The 19,438-nt window shown below is 42.8% G+C and overlaps 1 protein-coding gene across 5 annotated transcripts in view; it reads left to right on the top strand.

Annotated features, from left to right (window-relative positions):
• The first annotated feature begins 4,101 nt into the window (after positions 1–4,101).
• Positions 4,102–19,438, top strand: part of TCIRG1 (T cell immune regulator 1, ATPase H+ transporting V0 subunit a3) — a 28,078-nt gene continuing 12,741 nt past the window's right edge. For 3 of the 5 annotated variants that reach the window (XM_054970403.1, XM_054970405.1, XM_054970402.1), the window contains exons 1-5: positions 4,102–4,172; positions 12,815–13,140; positions 13,538–13,658; positions 14,766–14,844; positions 15,911–16,140. In XM_054970403.1, the coding sequence (XP_054826378.1) occupies positions 13,542–13,658; positions 14,766–14,844; positions 15,911–16,140 (426 nt within the window). In that variant the 5' untranslated portion in view covers positions 4,102–4,172; positions 12,815–13,140; positions 13,538–13,541. Of the gene's footprint in view, positions 4,173–12,814; positions 13,141–13,537; positions 13,659–14,185; positions 14,205–14,765; positions 14,845–15,910; positions 16,145–19,438 lie in introns of those variants that run through there. The other 2 variants (XM_054970404.1, XM_054970406.1) reach the window with 2 other exon arrangements.

The following is a 19,438-nucleotide window of genomic DNA, read 5'->3' as shown; positions in this document are numbered from 1 at the left end:
TATGGTATTTTCACTCATGTCTACTCTCTAAGGAGTCTGTGCTGTAGTTTCTTAGAGTTCATGGTTGCCGTCAAAAGGAAGATTCTGCACTCAAAATACTTGCTTTTCTTTCTCATTTGGGCAGGCAGACCCTATCTTGTATGCAAGAGGAAAACCCATTTGAAACCTAAACATTTGCTAGTTCAAGAGAGCTGTTATGTGCAAAGGGAAGAGATTAAACAGGTTGCAAGATGAACAAAGAGGGAGGGGTTAGTTGTTGCCACATTCTAAGCAGTAGAAGGCAATATTTAGAGTGGTTGCCCTGTTGCTCCAGAAAGAGGGGAAGCCTTCTAAATTAGCTAGTGTTTTTCTCCATGCCTCTTCACCTCCTGTCTGATGAAGTTCTGTGACAATGAATCACTGTAATAGAGTGTACTGAAATAGTAGTTGAGATATGGAAAATTAATTGGTATAACGGAAACTTCTGAAATGGTATCTGAGAAGTGGGGGGGAAGGAAGTCAAAGTGTGTCAGGTGCTTATCTGTGGGCTAAAATGAAACTTATAGGCCATGCTGAGTAACACTCCAAGGCAAGTGTGGTTTCTAAACACATTCAGATTTCCACATACTTTGACCTCTAGTACAGTGAAATCCAAATGAATGACCTTGTTTGTAACATGCACACAATGTTCTCACCTAAAAAAATGGACAAGACTGGTTTTTTAAAAAAGAAAAAAAATCCTGTTGTACAAGTACCTCAAGGCTACTGTAGCAGTGCCCCATTTTGTAGAGGATGTTAGTTGGCTGAGCATATTTTTTAGTAAGCATTATGGTAAGAAAAATATATTTTCTGTGGACTAAAAGACATTCAGCCTAAAAGGATCAGAGATCTAGCTTACGGTCATTTCTGGATGAATAATTCTAAACATAAAAGAGGGCTTGATCAAATAGTGACCTTTGCATAGTGACCTTTGAATGGATGTGTTGCTGCACACTACTGCAGCCTACCCAGCAAGGTTTGAAAAACAACAGTCCGCTATGAGGGCTACTTATTCTCACTTGTCAATATTCCCTCTACTTAAAAAGAATGCAAACTTTCCAAAATGCTATTTGACACACACACTCAGCAGGGGTCTTCATCATTTTTAGATCAGAAAATGCCTTAAATTTCAAGCGGAACCACTGGACCCACTTCTATTTTTTTTTTACTGTATATATTTTCTTGGGATCGGGTGCAGAAGAAGGTAGAATGTCTATATTTTAACTTTTAAACAGGGAACGTTTTGGTGGTTCGGCTTGTCAGTTCTGCAGTGCTTACCACAATATCTTTTACACACCAATTAAACATAAAGAACTCTACTCTCTTTTGCATCTTTTTTTCCTATAAAAGGTGGTATGCTATCAACTGAAGACCATTGCTATGGTTTTAAAGTGCTTCTAGTACTTTCCGATCTTGCCATGATGGCCTTACATGTGACTAACTTCAATAGGGAGAAAATAATAGACCATCTTTACAGAAGTATTGGCAACTAGTGACACACAAGGAGGCCATCTTGTGAGTTCATGGTAAGATTTGAACTATGGATTTCAGCAGTTCTCCTTAAGTCAGTTGAGTTATGTGGCACTAGTTTGTAGGCTAGACAATTCTCATTGACCTACCTGAAGCCAAATCCCCATTTAAACCTTGACGTGTTCAGGCCCGTAACTGTAGAGCTGAAATTTAAAAGTGTGCAAAACTAGGTCATAGGACATAACTAGGGTAATAAATTATCTGAGACATGCTATATCTGAGAAGGAAGTGTTTACCGAAATGTAGAGCTGGAAGGGACCCCAAGGGACATCTATTCCAACCTCCTGAATAATACAGGAAATTCACAGTTACTCCCCCCACTCCCATGGACCTCAGCTAAATGCCTAGAATAAGGCAAAAAACCTCCAAGATCCCTGGACAATCTGGCCTGGAGGAAAATTCTGTCACGAGTCATGACCCCAATGTACTCTGGGCACATAAGAAAGGGCCATGAATGTCGAGCGCTGGCTGTGAGTCAGATTTAATTGCTGGCATTCCAGTTGAAGGACTGGGGAATAGTAGGATTGGAAAAGATCTTTCTGAGAGATCTTTAAAGCTGCCTCAGAGGATGGTGTAGCAGTTGAGAGTGCTGGGCTATTATCTGGGAGATCCAGGTTCAAATGCCTGGGATAAGCGGGTATTAGGCTCTTGTGGCCTTTCTTATATGCCCAGGATAATGTCAATTGCTACTTTGGGTCAGGAAGGAATTTTCCTCCAGGCCCAATTGGTCAGGGATCCTAGAGGGGGCTTTTTTGCTTTTGTCTGGACATAGAGCAGGGGTCACTGAGGGAGGGAGAGATAGCTGAGAATTTACTGCATGGTGCAGGGGGCTGGACTAGATGACCCTTGGGGGTCACTTCCTGTCTGTTTTACCTACTCTCCCATGGAAGTTTGCTTGGTGACCTTGGGCCAGACATCTAGTTAGTCTAACGTACCCAAAAATAAAAAAGGGGAGAATGATCTAAGCTCCTTTGAGTCTCCATTGGAAAGTGGGGAATAAATATAGTGAAATCCTTATTCCAAAAAATGGAAAATGGTATCTATGAATGGGCCCTATCATATCTATGAGGCTGGAACATGCACCTCATTGTTTATTTCAACCCTTTCCTAATGTGGGCTGGCTCACATGTAGCATTTAAGATATACATACAATGTACATCCCAAACTACAACGTGCAGGAGAGCTATATGCTTTGAAAGTCATGTAGGTTCATTTGTGCACTAACTTGTGACATAGTTTTGAGAAAGGAGGTAACTATGCTTGCTAAATACTGTTTTTAAATAGTAGCTATGGCCCATCCATTAAAAGTTTATAAACTAATTGCAGGGAAGGTCAACAACCTCATGCCCTGTTGTGTCCTTTCTAGCGCAATTATTTCATTCACTGCATAACAAAAAGAATTCTTAAAGATTAACATGTTTGTTAAGGCATGGGCTTTCATGAGTCAGAGTTCACTTCATCAGGTATATGAAGCGTTACAGGTAGAGGCATTTATATCCAAAGCTATAAAATAGCACTATGTTGGCAGCAGGAGACAAATATAGCTACTAACCCCCTCCCTATTGATATTTGTTAATATCAATAACCAACTTTATTGTAGCATAAGCTTTCGAGAATCACAGTTCTTGAAAGCTTATGCTACAATAAAGTTGGTTAGTCTTAAAGGTGCTACTGGACTCTTTTTGATTTTGCTACTACAGACTAACACGGCTAACTCCTCTGCATCTTGTTAAATGTAAACTCTTGCTCGCTAAACATTATACTTTTTTCTGTTACTTGAAACACAGAGCACAGGCAATTAGGTACGTAGAAAGTGAGATCAAGATATTCATATCCCAGGCAGAAGAAACCGATATCTTGCGTCATATGTTGGGCTCTGGAAGAAAAAAATGGTTCTGGGAAATTTTAAAGTCTTGGATCAATAAAGAGCGCGACAAATCCCGTCTATGAAGGTAGTTCACTCCAGCGCACGCTCCGTTCCACATCCAATCTCTCCCCGCGTGCCTTGCGGCTACCTGTGATTCTCAGAGCCTGGGGTCATTAAAGCAGCAGCAGGCAGGGACCGGAGAATGCCGCGGCGCCTCTCCCAAGCGCTCCTGCTTCTCTCCGGTCATGCCATAATGTCCTGGTGTCTGTACCACTAGGGATACGGCTAAGGGCCAGCTCAGCAACGGCTGGGAATCAAAAGGGGGGGGGATCCTTATCCCGTGTTTAGCGCGCTTTCCAAACTTCAGCTCCCCTCCCCCTTACTGTCTTGGCTTTTAACGTCTTTATAGTATTGCTTCTCTTGCCAGGGAAGTATGACGAATGGCTGGGATCCTGTGCACACTTACTTGGGAACAAATCCCACTGAACAGTGATACTTACTTCCAAGGAACATGCCTAGGACTAATAGCGGAGGAAAGAGAGATCGGCAAGCTGCCAGAAAGTTGGGGCGGGGGGAACTATCTACCAGCCTGCCAGCCTCAATAGGACAGCAGGAAGTGCCTCCCAGCTGAACGCGGGGAAGTTCTCAGGGCGGGTCAGATCGGAGCCTCCTTTCGATTCGCCCCTTCCAGAGAAAGAGGAAGCAACCACTCCAAGTTCACAGCCCGCTCGGGGACACTCAGCTACAGCGGCGAAAGGTTGGTATGCGCTTAGCCAACCAGCCCCACCTCTCGGTTAAACCTTCATCCATTCTCGTGAACTGCGGCTCGGTGTCTCTTCTATAGTGACAATCTTGCCCCCCGCCTCGATCTCACGGGCTGCCTTTTCTGAGAGCGCGGCCGGCGGGCGAGGCTCTACCCCGCTAGCACTTTCTGTGGGGCGCTTTCCTCCCTCCCATTCCTTACGTCCTACAAGGCGCCGCTCCTCCCTCTTTCTCTGGCTCTGCATTGCTGCCTTGCGCTCTCGATCCGGGGCGGGCTCTTCTTGTTTGCTTTTCCTCTGCCGTCTGCTTTCCTCGGGGTTAATCTCTCCTCTGTGCAATTCTCTTTGCTTTCCCTTCGTGGATCAGCCCCCTTGCACCCGATCCCAGACCCTGAGAAAATGCTGCAAGCTGCTTAATAACAGTGTGCTGGGGAGGGGAGGGGTTAATAATGGGTAAAAATGAGCAGCAGATTGATTGCTGAAGCTATGGAGGGGGCTGTCATTGCTTTTCGGAAGCGAGGTTTGCTTAGGGATGCTGCAGAAAGCGATCTTTCTGTTTTCCCAGGCCCATTTTTGTAACCACCTTTCTGTGGCTGGAATCAACATAGAAGCTCGTTAGTGTTTCTCCTATTTTCCTTGTACATGGTGTTCCTTCCTGGAGTGCGATGGCAAACCCACGTGGCCTGTATTGTCTTCCTCGAATGGAATGTTCTTTTGCCCTGGAAGACTCTCCTGCTGTGCTGGGGAGAAGGGCTGCCGGCTGACCTCAGCTACTGGCTTGTAAATAAAGGGATCGCTGTCTCTGCTTTGACTAATTTCCAGATTGGGAGTGCTTCCCTCTCCATTCATTTGAGCGGGCATTTGAACTTGCTGTGTCAGCTTGGTCTTCAGATAGCTCAGTGGCTCTTGAAATGTAAGCATTACCATTAAGCCTTTGAATCTTCGAGCCAACCCAAAAATTCAGGAACCAGAACTTATTTTTCACCTGCTCCATGACATCACTAGCCCCCACCTCACATAATCAAGTTTTTTTTTTAAAAAACCCACTAGTTGACATTAATTTCCTCTACCAAATTCTGTGCTTTGGGAGAGGGGGTCCTCTGCCTTTGCTCTCGTTATTCATAGAAAGCTCAGTGGGAATGGAGAAAACAGCCTTCTTTCCCATTTTCGAAGTCTCTGAATTAAGAGAGAATTTAGGAGAAAAAGAAGGGATTTTCTGTGCCTTTGCATAAAGCAAAATAATACGCCCTTTTCCCTGATCACGCGTTCATGGAGACTGAAGGGCTAGCCATTATTTACAGTTTTCTTTGGTTCCATGAAGTCAGAAGTCTGTTGCAAGATTGTGTAAGGATCTCAGTTCCCAGGTGCACACAGGCCCAACTCAGCTTGGGATCATGGTACATAAGGAGAAGGGGCTTCAGTCTTACTGCTGCACCATTTTCCAACATGAAACAACTTCAGGAGTCAACTGCCTTTTGGGGTCTCCACTGATAGGGTACACATAGATTTCTCCAATGAGGCCATAGTAGGTTCCTCCAGGACCATTTCAGGTCAGGGAAAAGGTGGGGGGGGGGCTGAAGACCTTTTTCCTTGTGCGTTACGGACTGGATTCAATCAGGCTCTTCATGCCTGGGAACATTGTATGAAACTGGGGAAGAGAGCTTCATTAGACAGACTTAAAATTCTTCATCATTAGTTTATTTTAAAAGCTGTCTGAATATAAGACAGAAGAGCCCTGCTGCATCAGACCAAAGGTTCCTTGTAGTCCAGTATCCTGTTCCCAGAAGAACCAATCAGATGTATGAAAGCCAGTTTCTTAGTTTCTCATTTATGATTGCTTGTTTGTCATCTTTCCTCTAGCAAGACTTTTGTGCTTTTAATAAGCTTGTTGCAGGCAGAAATGCATGCATCATTTGCTGATTGTGGAGATCGAGAAGTGGGGAAAGGAGCTGTTCATGTTGAATTGCTACCTGCTGTGCTGTTGGTTAAAACACAGAAGCGGGGGGGTGGGGTGGGGGGAGGTGGCATCCCAAGCCCCACTGATACGCCCTTTCACTGAGCAGCAGTTCCATGGTTGGCTATGGCATTTTGCCTGCTTTTTTACACTCACATTATGCTGCTTCCAGTGTTCCCTTTGATTTTACACTGCCACCAAATGCTCTTGCCTTAGTTCTCTCTCAGTTTGATCTACAATGTAGGAAGGCTTAGTTATAGATTGTAGAATGACAGAACAGTCAGCGTGTTGGGGTGGCTGTGCAGTAACAGAGGATCCTTTATACTAGAGAAAATATATTTTTATTTAACCAAAAATAACTTATTTATAAGTACATATGCATAATGGTTTTAGGGTAATTCATAAGTGCATCGGTTTGTTTGATGCTTTCAGGATAGGCACATATCTTCAAACATTTATCGAAGGACTTGGTCACAAAGGCTTATTTTTCCCCAGTTGCCATTTAGGCTGATTTCGTCCACAAAGTCAAACACAGACTTCTTCCCTCTGCACTTTACTCACAGAATAACACGCACAGACACCCACTGGCTGCCCTCTTCCCTCAAATCCACTCTGACTAAACTGCAGTCCGCTCTGCCGCCTAGGGCAGCCACCATCTAATCACAATACAATTCATTCACCCATCCAGCCCCCTCCCCCTTCTTCTTTTAGAGGTCTGCAATTTTAACCACAGTAAACATACATTTAGCTGAAATAAAACTCACAAAAATATTTACATGGCAAAACATCATATTGGCTTACAGAGGCTTCTTTAAAATTTATTGTATTTTGTACTGTATTGGCCATAAAAGCCATACTCTCAGGCACTATTTATCATGAAAAGGGTTGTGTAAAATAGTGTTTTAATTGTGATTAACTAGTCCACTGGTGCAAAGCTCAACAGGATTGGTATCAGGCTGCGGGGGAGGGGAATTTGCTTCTGGTAGTTATGTATGTGAATGTTGGAATTGTTACAGATCCTTTCACTTGAATGGGACCAAACTGACCTCAAAGTTTACTTCAGGTGGCATTTGGTGGTGGGTTGAAGCAAGCCCAGTATTGACTGAGTACTTTCTAGTGAACCTCCTTTGTTTCCTTTTAAGGGAATTATTGCAGCTAACTCATTCCAGGATTTCCTTCCATCTTAGCTTGTTTACTGTTCCCTTTTTCTAAAACCAAAACAGCTTATCTTTGGATGGGGGAGGAGGATAAGTATTGTTGAGTTGCATTTGGGTTTTTCTTGCTGAGAATTTCAACTCTGAAGACCTGCTTGGCATTATTTCCAGCTCATATTTCTGAAATAGCACATCCATGCTGGGATGTTTCCCTCACTATTTCACCCTCTCTTTAGGGCAACACTGAGATGTGCCAGAGACCCCCCCCCCCAACATTCTTGATTGAATTGATTGCCTTAGGAATCTTGCTCTTTTACTCATATGCTTTTGATAACCCCTATGACCATGCAACAACTATTCACACACCAATACTGTTCTCATCCTCTCATCTCGGCACATTTCTATCCTGAGGTTTTCTGACAAGGGAACAGGTGGGAAAATCCCTTGGTGTGAGACAAGCTGAGTAGTGCATATAGCATTATACCAGCTTTCCTGCTGTTGTTGGTTTAGGAGTCTATTGTGTCACGGCTCAGCTTTGCTGATGGGGCTTCACTGCCTCAACTCCCTCAGCTTTTGGGACTGAGTCTCTGGTCCCTGGAGAACCAGCCAGCACTTTTGAGGCTTCTGAGCAGACTGCCAAGGTTTGTCACTTTGACTTAGGTGCTGCCCTGTCGCTTCTGGTGCACCTATGTTTACAGTCAGAGATACTTCCAAGATCAGGATGTTCTGGAGCTGGTTGCAGTAGTAAGTCCTGATAAACAAAAAAACTAGCAGGCAGGTATTATGATGAAAATACTTGGTGCCATGGTGACCTGACATCTGGAATTTGTCAAGCCCTATATTACATTTTTCCAGAAATACATGAATTAGTCTCATTTTATTAGGTAAATTATTGCTGGTGCACAACACTTCTAATTTGGAAGTGGTGATGTCCTCATGGAGACTCCCTCAACTTTTCAAAAAAGTTTTAAAAAGTTAAAGATTAGAAAAGATTGCTTTTCTCTCCCTTCTTTTCTTTTGAGTTCAGTATTGTATAGCTGACACTTCCCCTCACCCCTGCATACTTCTGTATTTCATTTACTGGAATCACTATTCAGAAATGTAGCTGGGAGTTTCTAGTTTTGCTTTTAGTTTTACAGTCCCATCTGCCAGAATGTTGCCCCTCCTTCTTCTTCATACATGGTACACACTATTAAATTGAGGAAAATCCCCAATTAGCTATTTGAAAAGAGTACTTTTCTATCATTTGTGACTAAATGCATGCAGATGTGAACCTGTAGGCCTGCCCCTCCACACACACACATACACAAGTCAATGAATTGTATAGTCTGAATGAGTGGCCAAACCATTGGCCATAGAAACATCTTTAAATTAAAAAATTACATAATATAGAAAAACTTTCTACGGGTCTCTCAGCCACAATCTTAGCTTGACTTCTCCTGGCTTCACGATTTGATTGAAAGCTGTATGTGTTAATGAATCAAGCAATGACTTAACCATCAATTTTTTTCCTTGGTTTTATTGTAGCATAAGCTACATGCATCTGACGAAGAGAGTTGTGGTTCTTGAAAGCTTATGCTACAATAAAGTTGGTTAGTTTTAAAGGTGCTACTGGACTCTTTACTATTTTGCAACTACAGAATAAACAGCTAATTCCTCTGGATCTATTTCCTTGGTTTGTGCTTCAGATGGGATGTGCACTTAAGCACATACATTGTTCTGCAGACTAGAGAATGAAGAGATTCTTTGGTAACATTACAAGTGCCAACCAGCCATCACTGTAAACTCTCAAGAACATTTCCTCTCTATACCACAGAGCTTGGTCTTGGAAGTAGAAGGTAATATCTGGATTGAATGTACTGAAGGAACTTCTAAATCTTTCCTAGAATGTTAAACATGTAACATTTGTATTCAGTCTTCCCTAGAGCAGAAGAGGTCTAATTATGTCTTTCATTTTTGTGAGTGAATCTCCCCAGAGATTACTGGACATGGGAGAGTTTTTAAAAACAACATTGCATTAAAACATCAATAAGCCTTCCTTCTGCCTTTAGAAAAATCTATTTCTTCCATATCTGTATGACTTTAGAAACCAGATTCTACATAGTTATTGGCTCAGAACCCCTCACTCTTCCTGCTCTGTGGGAGATTGGACCTTTATTCTAAACAGCATAGCCCTTTTTTGGCCTGGTTTTTATATATGGCGGTGGCCATATTGATCTGAAGGCTACATTGATCTGAAGACTTCAGTGGTACTGAGTTTACCCAAAATGAGTTGTTTGTTTCGTATTTTTCACTGAAAGGTCTTGAGTTTGGAGCTTTTGTAAACTACTATGGAGAAATATATTATGAGCAAGGAAATGGTAAATCATCTGGGAGCTAATTTTTGGCTAGTGGCCAGGTCATTTGTTATATTTCCTGTGTGGTGTAAAGTTTAGAGACATAAAACGTCTGGAAATTTTGAAGCCATGGAAAAATGGAATGTGGGAAAACGTTGAAATATATGCAGTTTTTACTTCCCTATCAAACCTACACTTATTTTATTGCTTTAACACTAGAAAGAGCTTCATTAATAATGGATTAGCTTATAAAATAATATTGTTCGGCATATTTATGGCATTTAATATTAGAAATAAATGCCTTTGTTTTGTACAAGCAGAATTACAAATATATCCAGTATTTGAGAGACAGTTGCAAACTGCTGCACCTTAAGTTACCAAAGCACGTGTATCTTGATTTTTGCCATATAAAAGATAAGAAAAAATAAACGTTGAATTAGAAAAAAATGTAGTAGCGAAAAGAAAGTGTATTATTTGGACAGAAACAGTCTCATACAGTCACAATAGATAGGATGTTTGCCACTATATTTGGCTGTCAAGTTAAATTTTATAACACTGAAAACCTGTACCTATTAAAACTACTCTGTATATGATCATTGAACGCATTATAGCATAGTAATTGTGGCCAAAATTATCATATTTACATAATAAAAATATCTTTGAAAACATGTTACATTGGGGCTCTACCAGCCTTAGAGTTCTCTGCATGTTGTCATATTTAACAGTAGTTGGACTAATGAATGAGCAGTTTTGCCTCCTGCCAAAAGATCTGCAGCAATACCGAAAGAAGCTGCGGCAAGAGCAATCGTTCGTTGATGATCTATAGATTTATAATAAATGTCTGATCTATAGATTTATAATAAATGTCATTCTCTGCTTTTCTCCACATAGGCACTGAAAGTTGCCTACTTTGTTCTCCTTTCCCCCATTTCATCCTCACAACAACCCTGTGAGGTAGGTCTGGCTGAAAGGATGTGACTGGCCCAAAGTCAGCCAGCAACCTTCTGTGGAAGAATAGGAATTCACACCTGGATCACCTTGATCCTAGTCTGACAAACCAACTGCAACATCACAAAGGCTCGAATAGGTCAGGGAAACTGTTAAACCCCCTCTTTGTTTTGTCAGAAAGGGGATCCCCCCCACTGCCCTCCATGTCTGTACTGCCTTCCCTTACTGACTTCTCATGAATAAACCTTTTCATCCACCACAAATACCAGAGAGGCACTACAAGTCCCATCATTGTCTTGAAGCTGCTGGCCAATTTTGAGGCTCCTAGCTTTATTTTCTGATAAGTTACGCCTGCGACAATCAGAGCACCTTAGCGTGGGTAGTAGTTTGTCTCAATAACTTGGGCAAGGATGTTCTGATTCCCTTTATTTTTGGTACTGCAACTCTCATGATCATCCTGAAGCAGTTGGCCAATTTTGAGGCTCCTAGCTTTATTTTCAGATGAGTTCTGCCTGTTGCAGACAACTGTCACTTCTATTGCAAATAATTGTGGGGGTGTCTAGCAATAACAAGTTTCAGTTCCATGCATTTTGGGCACTGTGAATCCCATCACTATTCTGAAGCCAGTGGCCAATTTTGCAGCTCCTAGTTTTATTTTTGGATGAGTGAAACAGAGACAACCATGGCTTTCAATCCAAAAAGTGGAGATGAGGGGTTCTAGAGATCACTTGGGCAGGATGTTCTGTTTCCCTTTGTGTTCGGTACTGCAGCTCCCATGATCACCTTGAAGCCGGTGGCCATTTGGAGGCTCCTAGCTTCAGTTTCTGAGCAGCTATGAGTGCCACCAATGGATGGCTCCTTTTATTAGTTTAGATATATCTACTGTATATATAGGATATTATCAATAATACTAAGATCATTATACTGTACATTTGTTTGAGTAAAACCTCACCATAGAAAGCAATTCACACATTCCCCACAAAACAGAAAATATTTCATAGAAGTTTTTTTTCTAGTTCATCTCCAAATTTCTCTTTTTTTATTGGGAAAAATGGAGGAGGTGGTCTTTGTGGGGGAAAACCCTTTATATTTCTTTTACAGTTATATGTTTTAAAATGTGGACTATATCCCACACCAATGTATCTTGATTTCTTTGGGCTTTGTGCAATGTGAAATCCCAAGATCCACATACAGAGATATGAATGTGTTACTTAGACACACCAGAGAATTCAGCGGAGGACCTCTTAAAAGCCCTGTGCGGGACCATGGCTCAGTGGTAGAGCAATATGCTTTGTATACAGAGGGACCTTGATTCAGTCCCTGACATTAGATAAAAAGAGTTTCAGGTAGTACATGGCGGCGGGGGGGGGGGGACTTTTCTGGAGATCTTGGAGAGCTGCTGCCAGCCAGAGCTGTGAGATTACGTGAGCTGGTAGAAAGAAGCTTCATTTGCTCATCTCCTCTGCCATCAGATTGATAGGCCACCTATGGGTAAGGATTTGTGTTATCATTCTGTATTACTTGTAAAACAGAACTTTAAAAAGAGTTCTGAAGCAAGCAGTGCTCATTAAGTGCATTTTTTTCTTGTCAGTGTGGAATTATGTTGTGGAAAGTGGCATCGGTGGAAGCTCAGTGTTTTTCAGACCTCTGAAGTAAATGGAAGCTGTGATCTAAACAGAGTATGACAACCATAATATAAAGTGTACTCACTTCAGCAGCATCTGTCCAGGCATTGTTCTGGAGTCAGGGTCAGCCTAGAAGTAGCAGCTATACTCTTGAGGCTGGGTTAAGTCTGCATGCATTGGAGCCGATGCTTTGATAGGGTGGCAGGATTTCCTGCTTCTCACATGTGGTTTGTACCACATAAAATATTGGAGAAACAACATCCATTATGGCCTGAAGACATGATCATCTGGAATACTGAATGCTCTTTTTAAAGGTAATCTTGAAACATCTGCATGATAGAGACAAATGCCTGCATAATTGCTGTATGTGGTTCCTGCGGGTATTGCTATCGGGCTTCTGTTGGACTTTGTGGTTTTCCCAGCAGACAGTTGCAGCAGCTATCACTGTCTGTTTGGGGGTGGTTGTTTTGCCGAGAGATAAGATTAGCTAAAGCTAATGATCTGCTTCAGAGTTGTGGACAAGGTATGTCTAACATTGTCAAGAGGAAGAACCCCTGTGAATGGATATGGAATTGTTGTTGTTGACTGATAGTTTTACTTAGTCTTCCCTCTCTTCTCCAGGGCAACACAATCTTCTTCCCATGCCCAGCTGTCATTGGCAAGGATCTCACTGCTGTTCTCTCCGGTCTGAATCCCAGCTCTCCCTCCCTGGGGCGTTTCAGTCCTGTGGTAACACAGAGCCCTGAGTCAGGCACATGTTGTAAAAGGGGTGGTCTTGGCTTGTGCTGGAAACTATGTTGCAACTCCAGAGCTAAGAAAACCCCACCTGAGTCATCACAGCCTCAGTGCCAGTTGCAGCAAGCCACCACAATACCGTTGTTTCACGGACTGCAGCTGCAGGATAAGTTCCGTTTTCTGTTTCCTTGAACTTGGCAGAGCACCCAGAGGTAAGTCTGTAACTGACTTCATTGATCAGACTTAATGGGCCATGCATTCCTGTTAATTCTCTAGCCCACATTGCCCAGGGACCTTTCTTCATGTTGCTCTTTCCCTAGCATTCAGTTTGCAGAAGAGTAAGGCTTTCTGCCCGAGCCTTCCATTCTTGAGTATTTAGCGGTGCTTGAGGAGCTTTTTTTTTTTGTTCTGGATTTAAGCTCCCTTTCTGTGGTTAACTTCTTTTCTTTCTACATTTCTGTTCCATCCCGCCACCCTTGTGGTCTCAATGAACAGCTGACAGACATATCCCACAGTATAAATATGCACTAACTTATCAGTGAGTCAGTTTGTGCTAATTCTTTTTGTGCCTCCTGTACCGAGTGGATTCTCTCTTTTTGCCTCCTCTAGCAACATGGGTTCGATGTTCCGCAGCGAAGAGGTCTGCCTGGCCCAACTTTTCTTGCAGTCAGCTTCAGCCTATGCCTGTATCAGTGAATTAGGCGAGCGAGGGCTTGTGGAGTTCCGTGATGTAAGTGTAAGAAGGTTTGGGGAATCACTTTGCAAAGCAAACATGGTCACTGTTGTGGTCTTCAGCATAAGTTTACTTGCCGATGCAGAAAATGTATAGTTGCTAGTGATGGGGAAGTGGGAGGCTGGTTGCTTCCCTTTTAATGATAGCTTTCCCCTACAGGGCTGGCAACTTAAAATAAATCTTTTATGTGCTAAAAGGAGGAGGAAGACTAGCTAATATTCTTATCATCTTGAGTACAAAGAATATTTCTGGTGACATGCATACAATTTTGCCCAGTACTGGAAATAAAGTTATGTGCAGTACAAAGGTCTTTTAATTCCAGCAGAATCCTGCTAAAATGGACAGAGCAAATTATGGACAGAGCAAACTTTGAGCAAATTATATGCAAGGCACTTACAGTGGAAATTAAGAGACGACAGAAATTTTGATGGCAGAATAGGATTATGCTGTTTGGAAATGTTGGTGCATTGTTCCTGGGAATGGGTGTTGATGCTATATCATTCTTGAGAAGAAAGAAAGAGAATAAGTGATCCAGCAATACAGGTACTGGCTACCTAGACTTCATCCATATGGCAAGGATTCTTTGTTTTGCATTCATTGCTGCTGCAATAACATTCACAGAAGCTTCCACACAGGAGTTTTCGGTGAATTTCCTTGTTATCTGCCATTTTTCCTGAATTGTTTCCCTCTGCTCCACTGGAGGGCTTTTGAAGACTTTATCTTTGAAACAGGTAAACTGCATAGTATTGGTAGGACAGCAGGGAAAATGGCAGCTACAGGAGACTGATGGAAGGAAAATGGTGCTGATGTGGACAGGACTTTTGAAAATGTGTAACTTCCCATCCAGATGTTACAATAATGTATTTAGATTATGCTCTTTCCAAAAAGATTGCAGCAGAGCTGGTTTGGGAAAGAATGTATGGAGGACAAGGAAAGGATGTTTGGAGCATGATTAGAGCGCGACTTTGTGTGGAAACACCCACCCACCCCAGAAGTGCTCTGCTTCAGGTGCAAAGCAGAGAAAAACCATGTGGAGGCAGCCCTGATTCCCAGAGGAAAGACATTAGTGATCTTCACTAATAATGGGTTGCTTTTTGCTTTCAGTTGAACCCCCATGTCAATGCCTTCCAGCGACGATTTGTGGGAGAGGTGCGACGGTGTGAAGACATGGAGAAAACTTTCAGTGAGTGGTATACAAGCATGGGAGATGGGGGAGGGAATTGTTCATCCACTGTGTATCCTGTGCAGGTGGCATGGAGACTATTAAGTGACAGGATTCTCATGAGGCTGTTCTGTAGCCTTCTGAAGACAGAATACCAGCCTTGTGGCCACAGAATGCTTATACTTCCAAGAGAGTGGGCAAGGCTTTCTGATAACAACTGTATGAAATTTTTGCATTATGAAACTGCATTACTGAATCATAAGACTTCACTTTTTTAAATAAATAAGTTAACATTTTACAGTTTTAATTTCTGGGAAACAGTAACAGCATATCCTCACATAGCCCACTTTTATAGCTCTGGTTAAAAACTGAAGCATCTCCAAAAATGTTAAAGCGATTAGGCAATTAATATATTCGCAGTGCAATCTTAAACAGGGCCACAACCTTTTAAGCCCATTTACTCTGTTTAGGTATTGTATTGTAAGTTGCCCTTCTCCATTTGCAGTATTAGTTCTTTTTTCTTTTTCTGTTTACATAGAATGCTAATGATTGGTGGTCACAGTAACAATGCAGAAAACTGCTATTGCCGTGTTTCCTGTTGAGGTCTTAGGTACAGTTGTAATAAATGAAATCATTATTAGTTCTTTATTAGCTTCTCTGTTCATCTTGGAAGGACTACAAACTCACTCTTTTTTGGTAAAGGGAAACTTCTATAATTTCATGGTGATGAAATTTTCAGAATTACAGCAGCTAGTGCAGTAAAGAAATTCCTCATTTTCACAAGCCTTGAAAAAGTCTGGGAACTAAGTAAGATGTGTCTTCAGAAAGTCTGCTCATCTTGTGACCCACTAAGGCACATGCTATCCAACGGTCATGTCTTGTAGCATGCCCAGTACTTTTATTTTTTGCAGTTTGAGGCAGCTTGCAAAAACAGGAAGTCTGTAGAATTCTTAATGGATTTCCATACACAGTTGATGAGCTGGGCTCAGTGTGGTGGTCACAAGTTGGGTAGAACTGATTTCAGTGATCGTGGAAGGAGAGGGCAGCCTAAAATGGCGGTGCTCATGTTCTGCTTCTCCCTTTCCAGCTTACCTGGCACAGCAGGTGCAGAAGGCAGGACTGACTCTGAAACCCTCTGAGGAGAATCTGCCAGCCCCACTGCCCCGCGATGCCCTTCAAATCCAGGAGCAGTCAGAGACGCTGGTGCAGGAGTTGCGGGAAGTGAGCCGCAACCGCGATGCACTGGTCGACAAGCTGCAGCAGCTGCGGGAACATGCTCAAGTGCTGCAGGAAGGACAACATTTCACTGGTCAACTGGTACGTGGTCATTCCTCTCCTGTGTGATAATGATATATAATAGCCATAATTGTGATGAGTAGTTGGTACCTTACCAAGCATCAGCTAATATTAATTAAATAGAAATTTCATAATACTTAGTATTAAACTAAATCATAGACTGCCCCATATGATATTCAACAAGCACATTAATAATTTTTTTATTAGCAATTATTATTATTGTATTATTAGCAATACATTGAAATAAAATTATGCAACAACTGATAATATGCTAAAGTGGCTATTACCATTTCAGTAAGTTAAATATAAATTCAGTTTCAGTTTATTCAGCTTAACAGCCCATAGGCCATACATTCTAACAAAGTTTAAGAATTAAAAATAACAGTTAAAGAAAAGGTTGCCACATCTACAATGCAGCTTTTACAAAGGCTGTATAGTCTTAATTTTGAGGAGTTGGGAATGTTTGAATGCCTTAGTAGCCAGTTTGGTGTAGTTAAATATAAGTAATAAGCTTTCCATTTATCTTGAAATTCTTTGATCGGCCTTCTGTTTACATAGTTTGTTAACTTAGCCATTATCAGCTAATTTAGCTTTCCAGTCCTCTCAGCTTGGACAATTTTCTGCTTTCCCCCATCGTTTTCTGTTCATTTAGCACTCGTACAAAGGCATATCCTCATACATAATTAGGCCAGCTTTAGATGCACCTGATACAGTTTGAATAGGAGAATCCCAACTGGTAATGAAGGAGATTCTGCCCCCCACCCCCGCCATTGTTTCTTGCAAGTTTTTTACTCCTTTGTGTCTCAGGCTCTGTGAGGTTTGCACCTTCCTTTCTAAGAACAGGGTAGGAATTGGCCAAGTGCAGGTGGGTGATGCCACAACTTTCTTGAGAGAATGGCTTTCTGTTTGGGAGAGCCTGATGAAAACATCTCCTTACTCTCTTATCAGAAGATTCTGGTTGGCTGATTCTGGAGACTCAGTGGGGCCTGATCCAAGGGTATCTTCAGTGTCTTGGACAGAGGTTGCCTGCACAATAGCCAGGATACCACTGTAGAAGGGCTGAGGTGGAGGAGGCAATTACATACACAACATCCCCTTTGTGTTCCCTGCAAACTGGAAAAAGGATCTTCTACTTTTGCAGCTTGTGTTTGCCACAAAAGTGAAACCAGACTCACCTGCTTGTTGTAGCTTGCCTTTGGACAGCCTTAAGTTGCCACAGTCATACCCAGACACACTCACCTACATTTATGCCTTTAACAAAAAAAGATAAATTAATAATATGAAACACAAGTTCTGTTACTCTGAGTGCAGGCTACCATTGCATGTTGATTAAAAGAAACAATTAAATCAAGCATGATAATTTCAAAAAGGCTTAAGTTCAGTAAGCCTTCCCACCTATTTGTCACCATAAAGAAAACTCCTCAGCCTGAAATCTGTGAAGTTTATTGCTTCATTCCCAGGGAAGAATATTGTCTTTGAAATCAGAGCCTCCATGCATGTTAAGGTATCCAGAAAGTGGAGGAAACAAGAGGGTCTGCTATCTTGGAGTATAAAATGATGACTGATTAAAGACGATTGATAATTAAATTTTAGGTATAAGCAATTAAGGAGAGGGAGAGGAGAAATATCCCATAAGCTGGTGGTGTTGCCACATATTTTGAATATACTTTCCTATTGTAGTTTAAATTTAGTTTTCTGTTTTGTGTAACTTTCTATGCAGTTTCTATTGCTATTTGTATTTTTCTTTTCAATAATTTTTGTAAAAGGTATCCTTCATTCCTCTGTCATAACAGCATCTAGTTCTGTTGTTTACATCCTGTTTTCTCCCTAGTTTTTCCACATTTTGACCAAACAAGATGTGATGGGACAGCCACGTTTGCTGTTTATGTGTCTGCCTGTTTACTGAGCTGGAGATAGTGACTGTAGGATTTATATCTGCGTCCCATCTGCGTCCCATCCCAAGATATACCTGTTGTGGGGCTAGGATATTAAACCACTCTCTGACACTGGCGCTGTGCAATGCCAGGTCCATAAATAATAAGACCAAAACGCTGCAAGATTATCTTGCAGCATTGAATGTGGACCTGGCTTGCGTGACCGAGACATGGGTGAGGGAGGGCGAGACGGTCGCTTTGAAAGAACTAGCCCCCCCAGGTTATACGGTCCTCCACCAGTCCTGGACAAGTGGTCGGGGGGGAGGCGTGGCTTTGCTCATTCGGGAGTCTTTCTCCTTCAGACCACTCCCCACCCCAAAAATTACTGGCATTGATTGTGTGGGCCTAGCGTTGGACGCCGAGGAGAGGTTGGCAATATGCGTGGTGTACCGACCGCCTACTGCACCTGCATCTTCCCTGTCTGGTCTCTTGGAGGCGGTGGCCAGCTGGGCCTTGGAATTCCCGAAACTTTTGGTTCTCGGGGATTTCAACGTCCATGCTGACGACGATGCCTCCATGCAGGCCATTGACCTGGTGTCCTCCATGGCGGCCCTAGGACTCTCCCAGTTTGTTTCGGCTCCCACGCATCAAGCAGGTCACACGCTAGATTTGATTTTTGGGGCAGGGATGATGGTGGTCCTGGATGCCTATGATGCAGTGCCATGGTCAGATCACTTTGTTCTGAAGGCTCGTCTGAGCATGCCGCTCCTTTCCCAGGTGGGCGGTGAGCGGATTTACGCTCGCCCGCGGAGGCTTATGGATCCAATTGGTTTCCAGGCGGCTCTGCGGGATCCGATGCCCCCTGGCAGTACGTTAGATGAGCTGGTGGATGATTGGCATGGCCGTCTTTCCGAAGCCATTGACGCTATTGCCCCCTGCCGTCCTCTCCGAGCCCGCAAACGGGTAGCTCCTTGGTTTACCGAGGAGCTTCGCCAGATGAAGCGGTCTCTGAGACGACTAGAGCGAGTGTGGAGGCGGGGGCGCGACGAAGAGGCAAGAACATCTTATAGGACGTTTATGAAAGCCTATGAGGTGGCAGTGAAAGCAGCAAAGAGGGATTTCTTTGCTGCTTCCATTGCATCCGCTAGCTCACACCCGGCTCAATTATTTCAAACAGTTCGGTCCTTGGTCTCCCTCTCTCAGGGAGACCACCAAATTCTTAATTCAACTATTGGCTGCGAGGCTTTTGCGAGCTATTTTGCGGGTAAAATCTTGTCCCTTCGCCGTGGCCTGCCACCCACTGTTGATACAGTAAGGGAACTGGAGACCCCTTGGCCGTCTTCTGGGTCCGTATTAGACCATTTCAGGCTGCTCTCTCAGGACGATGTTGACAGGATCCTGCAGGGGATGAGGCCAACCACCTGTCCTCTGGACCCCTGCCCATC

The sequence above is a fragment of the Eublepharis macularius genome, chromosome 2 (genome assembly GCF_028583425.1).
Source record: "Eublepharis macularius isolate TG4126 chromosome 2, MPM_Emac_v1.0, whole genome shotgun sequence".
NCBI classification, from domain to species: Eukaryota; Metazoa; Chordata; class Lepidosauria; order Squamata; family Eublepharidae; genus Eublepharis; species Eublepharis macularius.
This window is presented reverse-complemented; position numbering and strand designations above follow the sequence as displayed.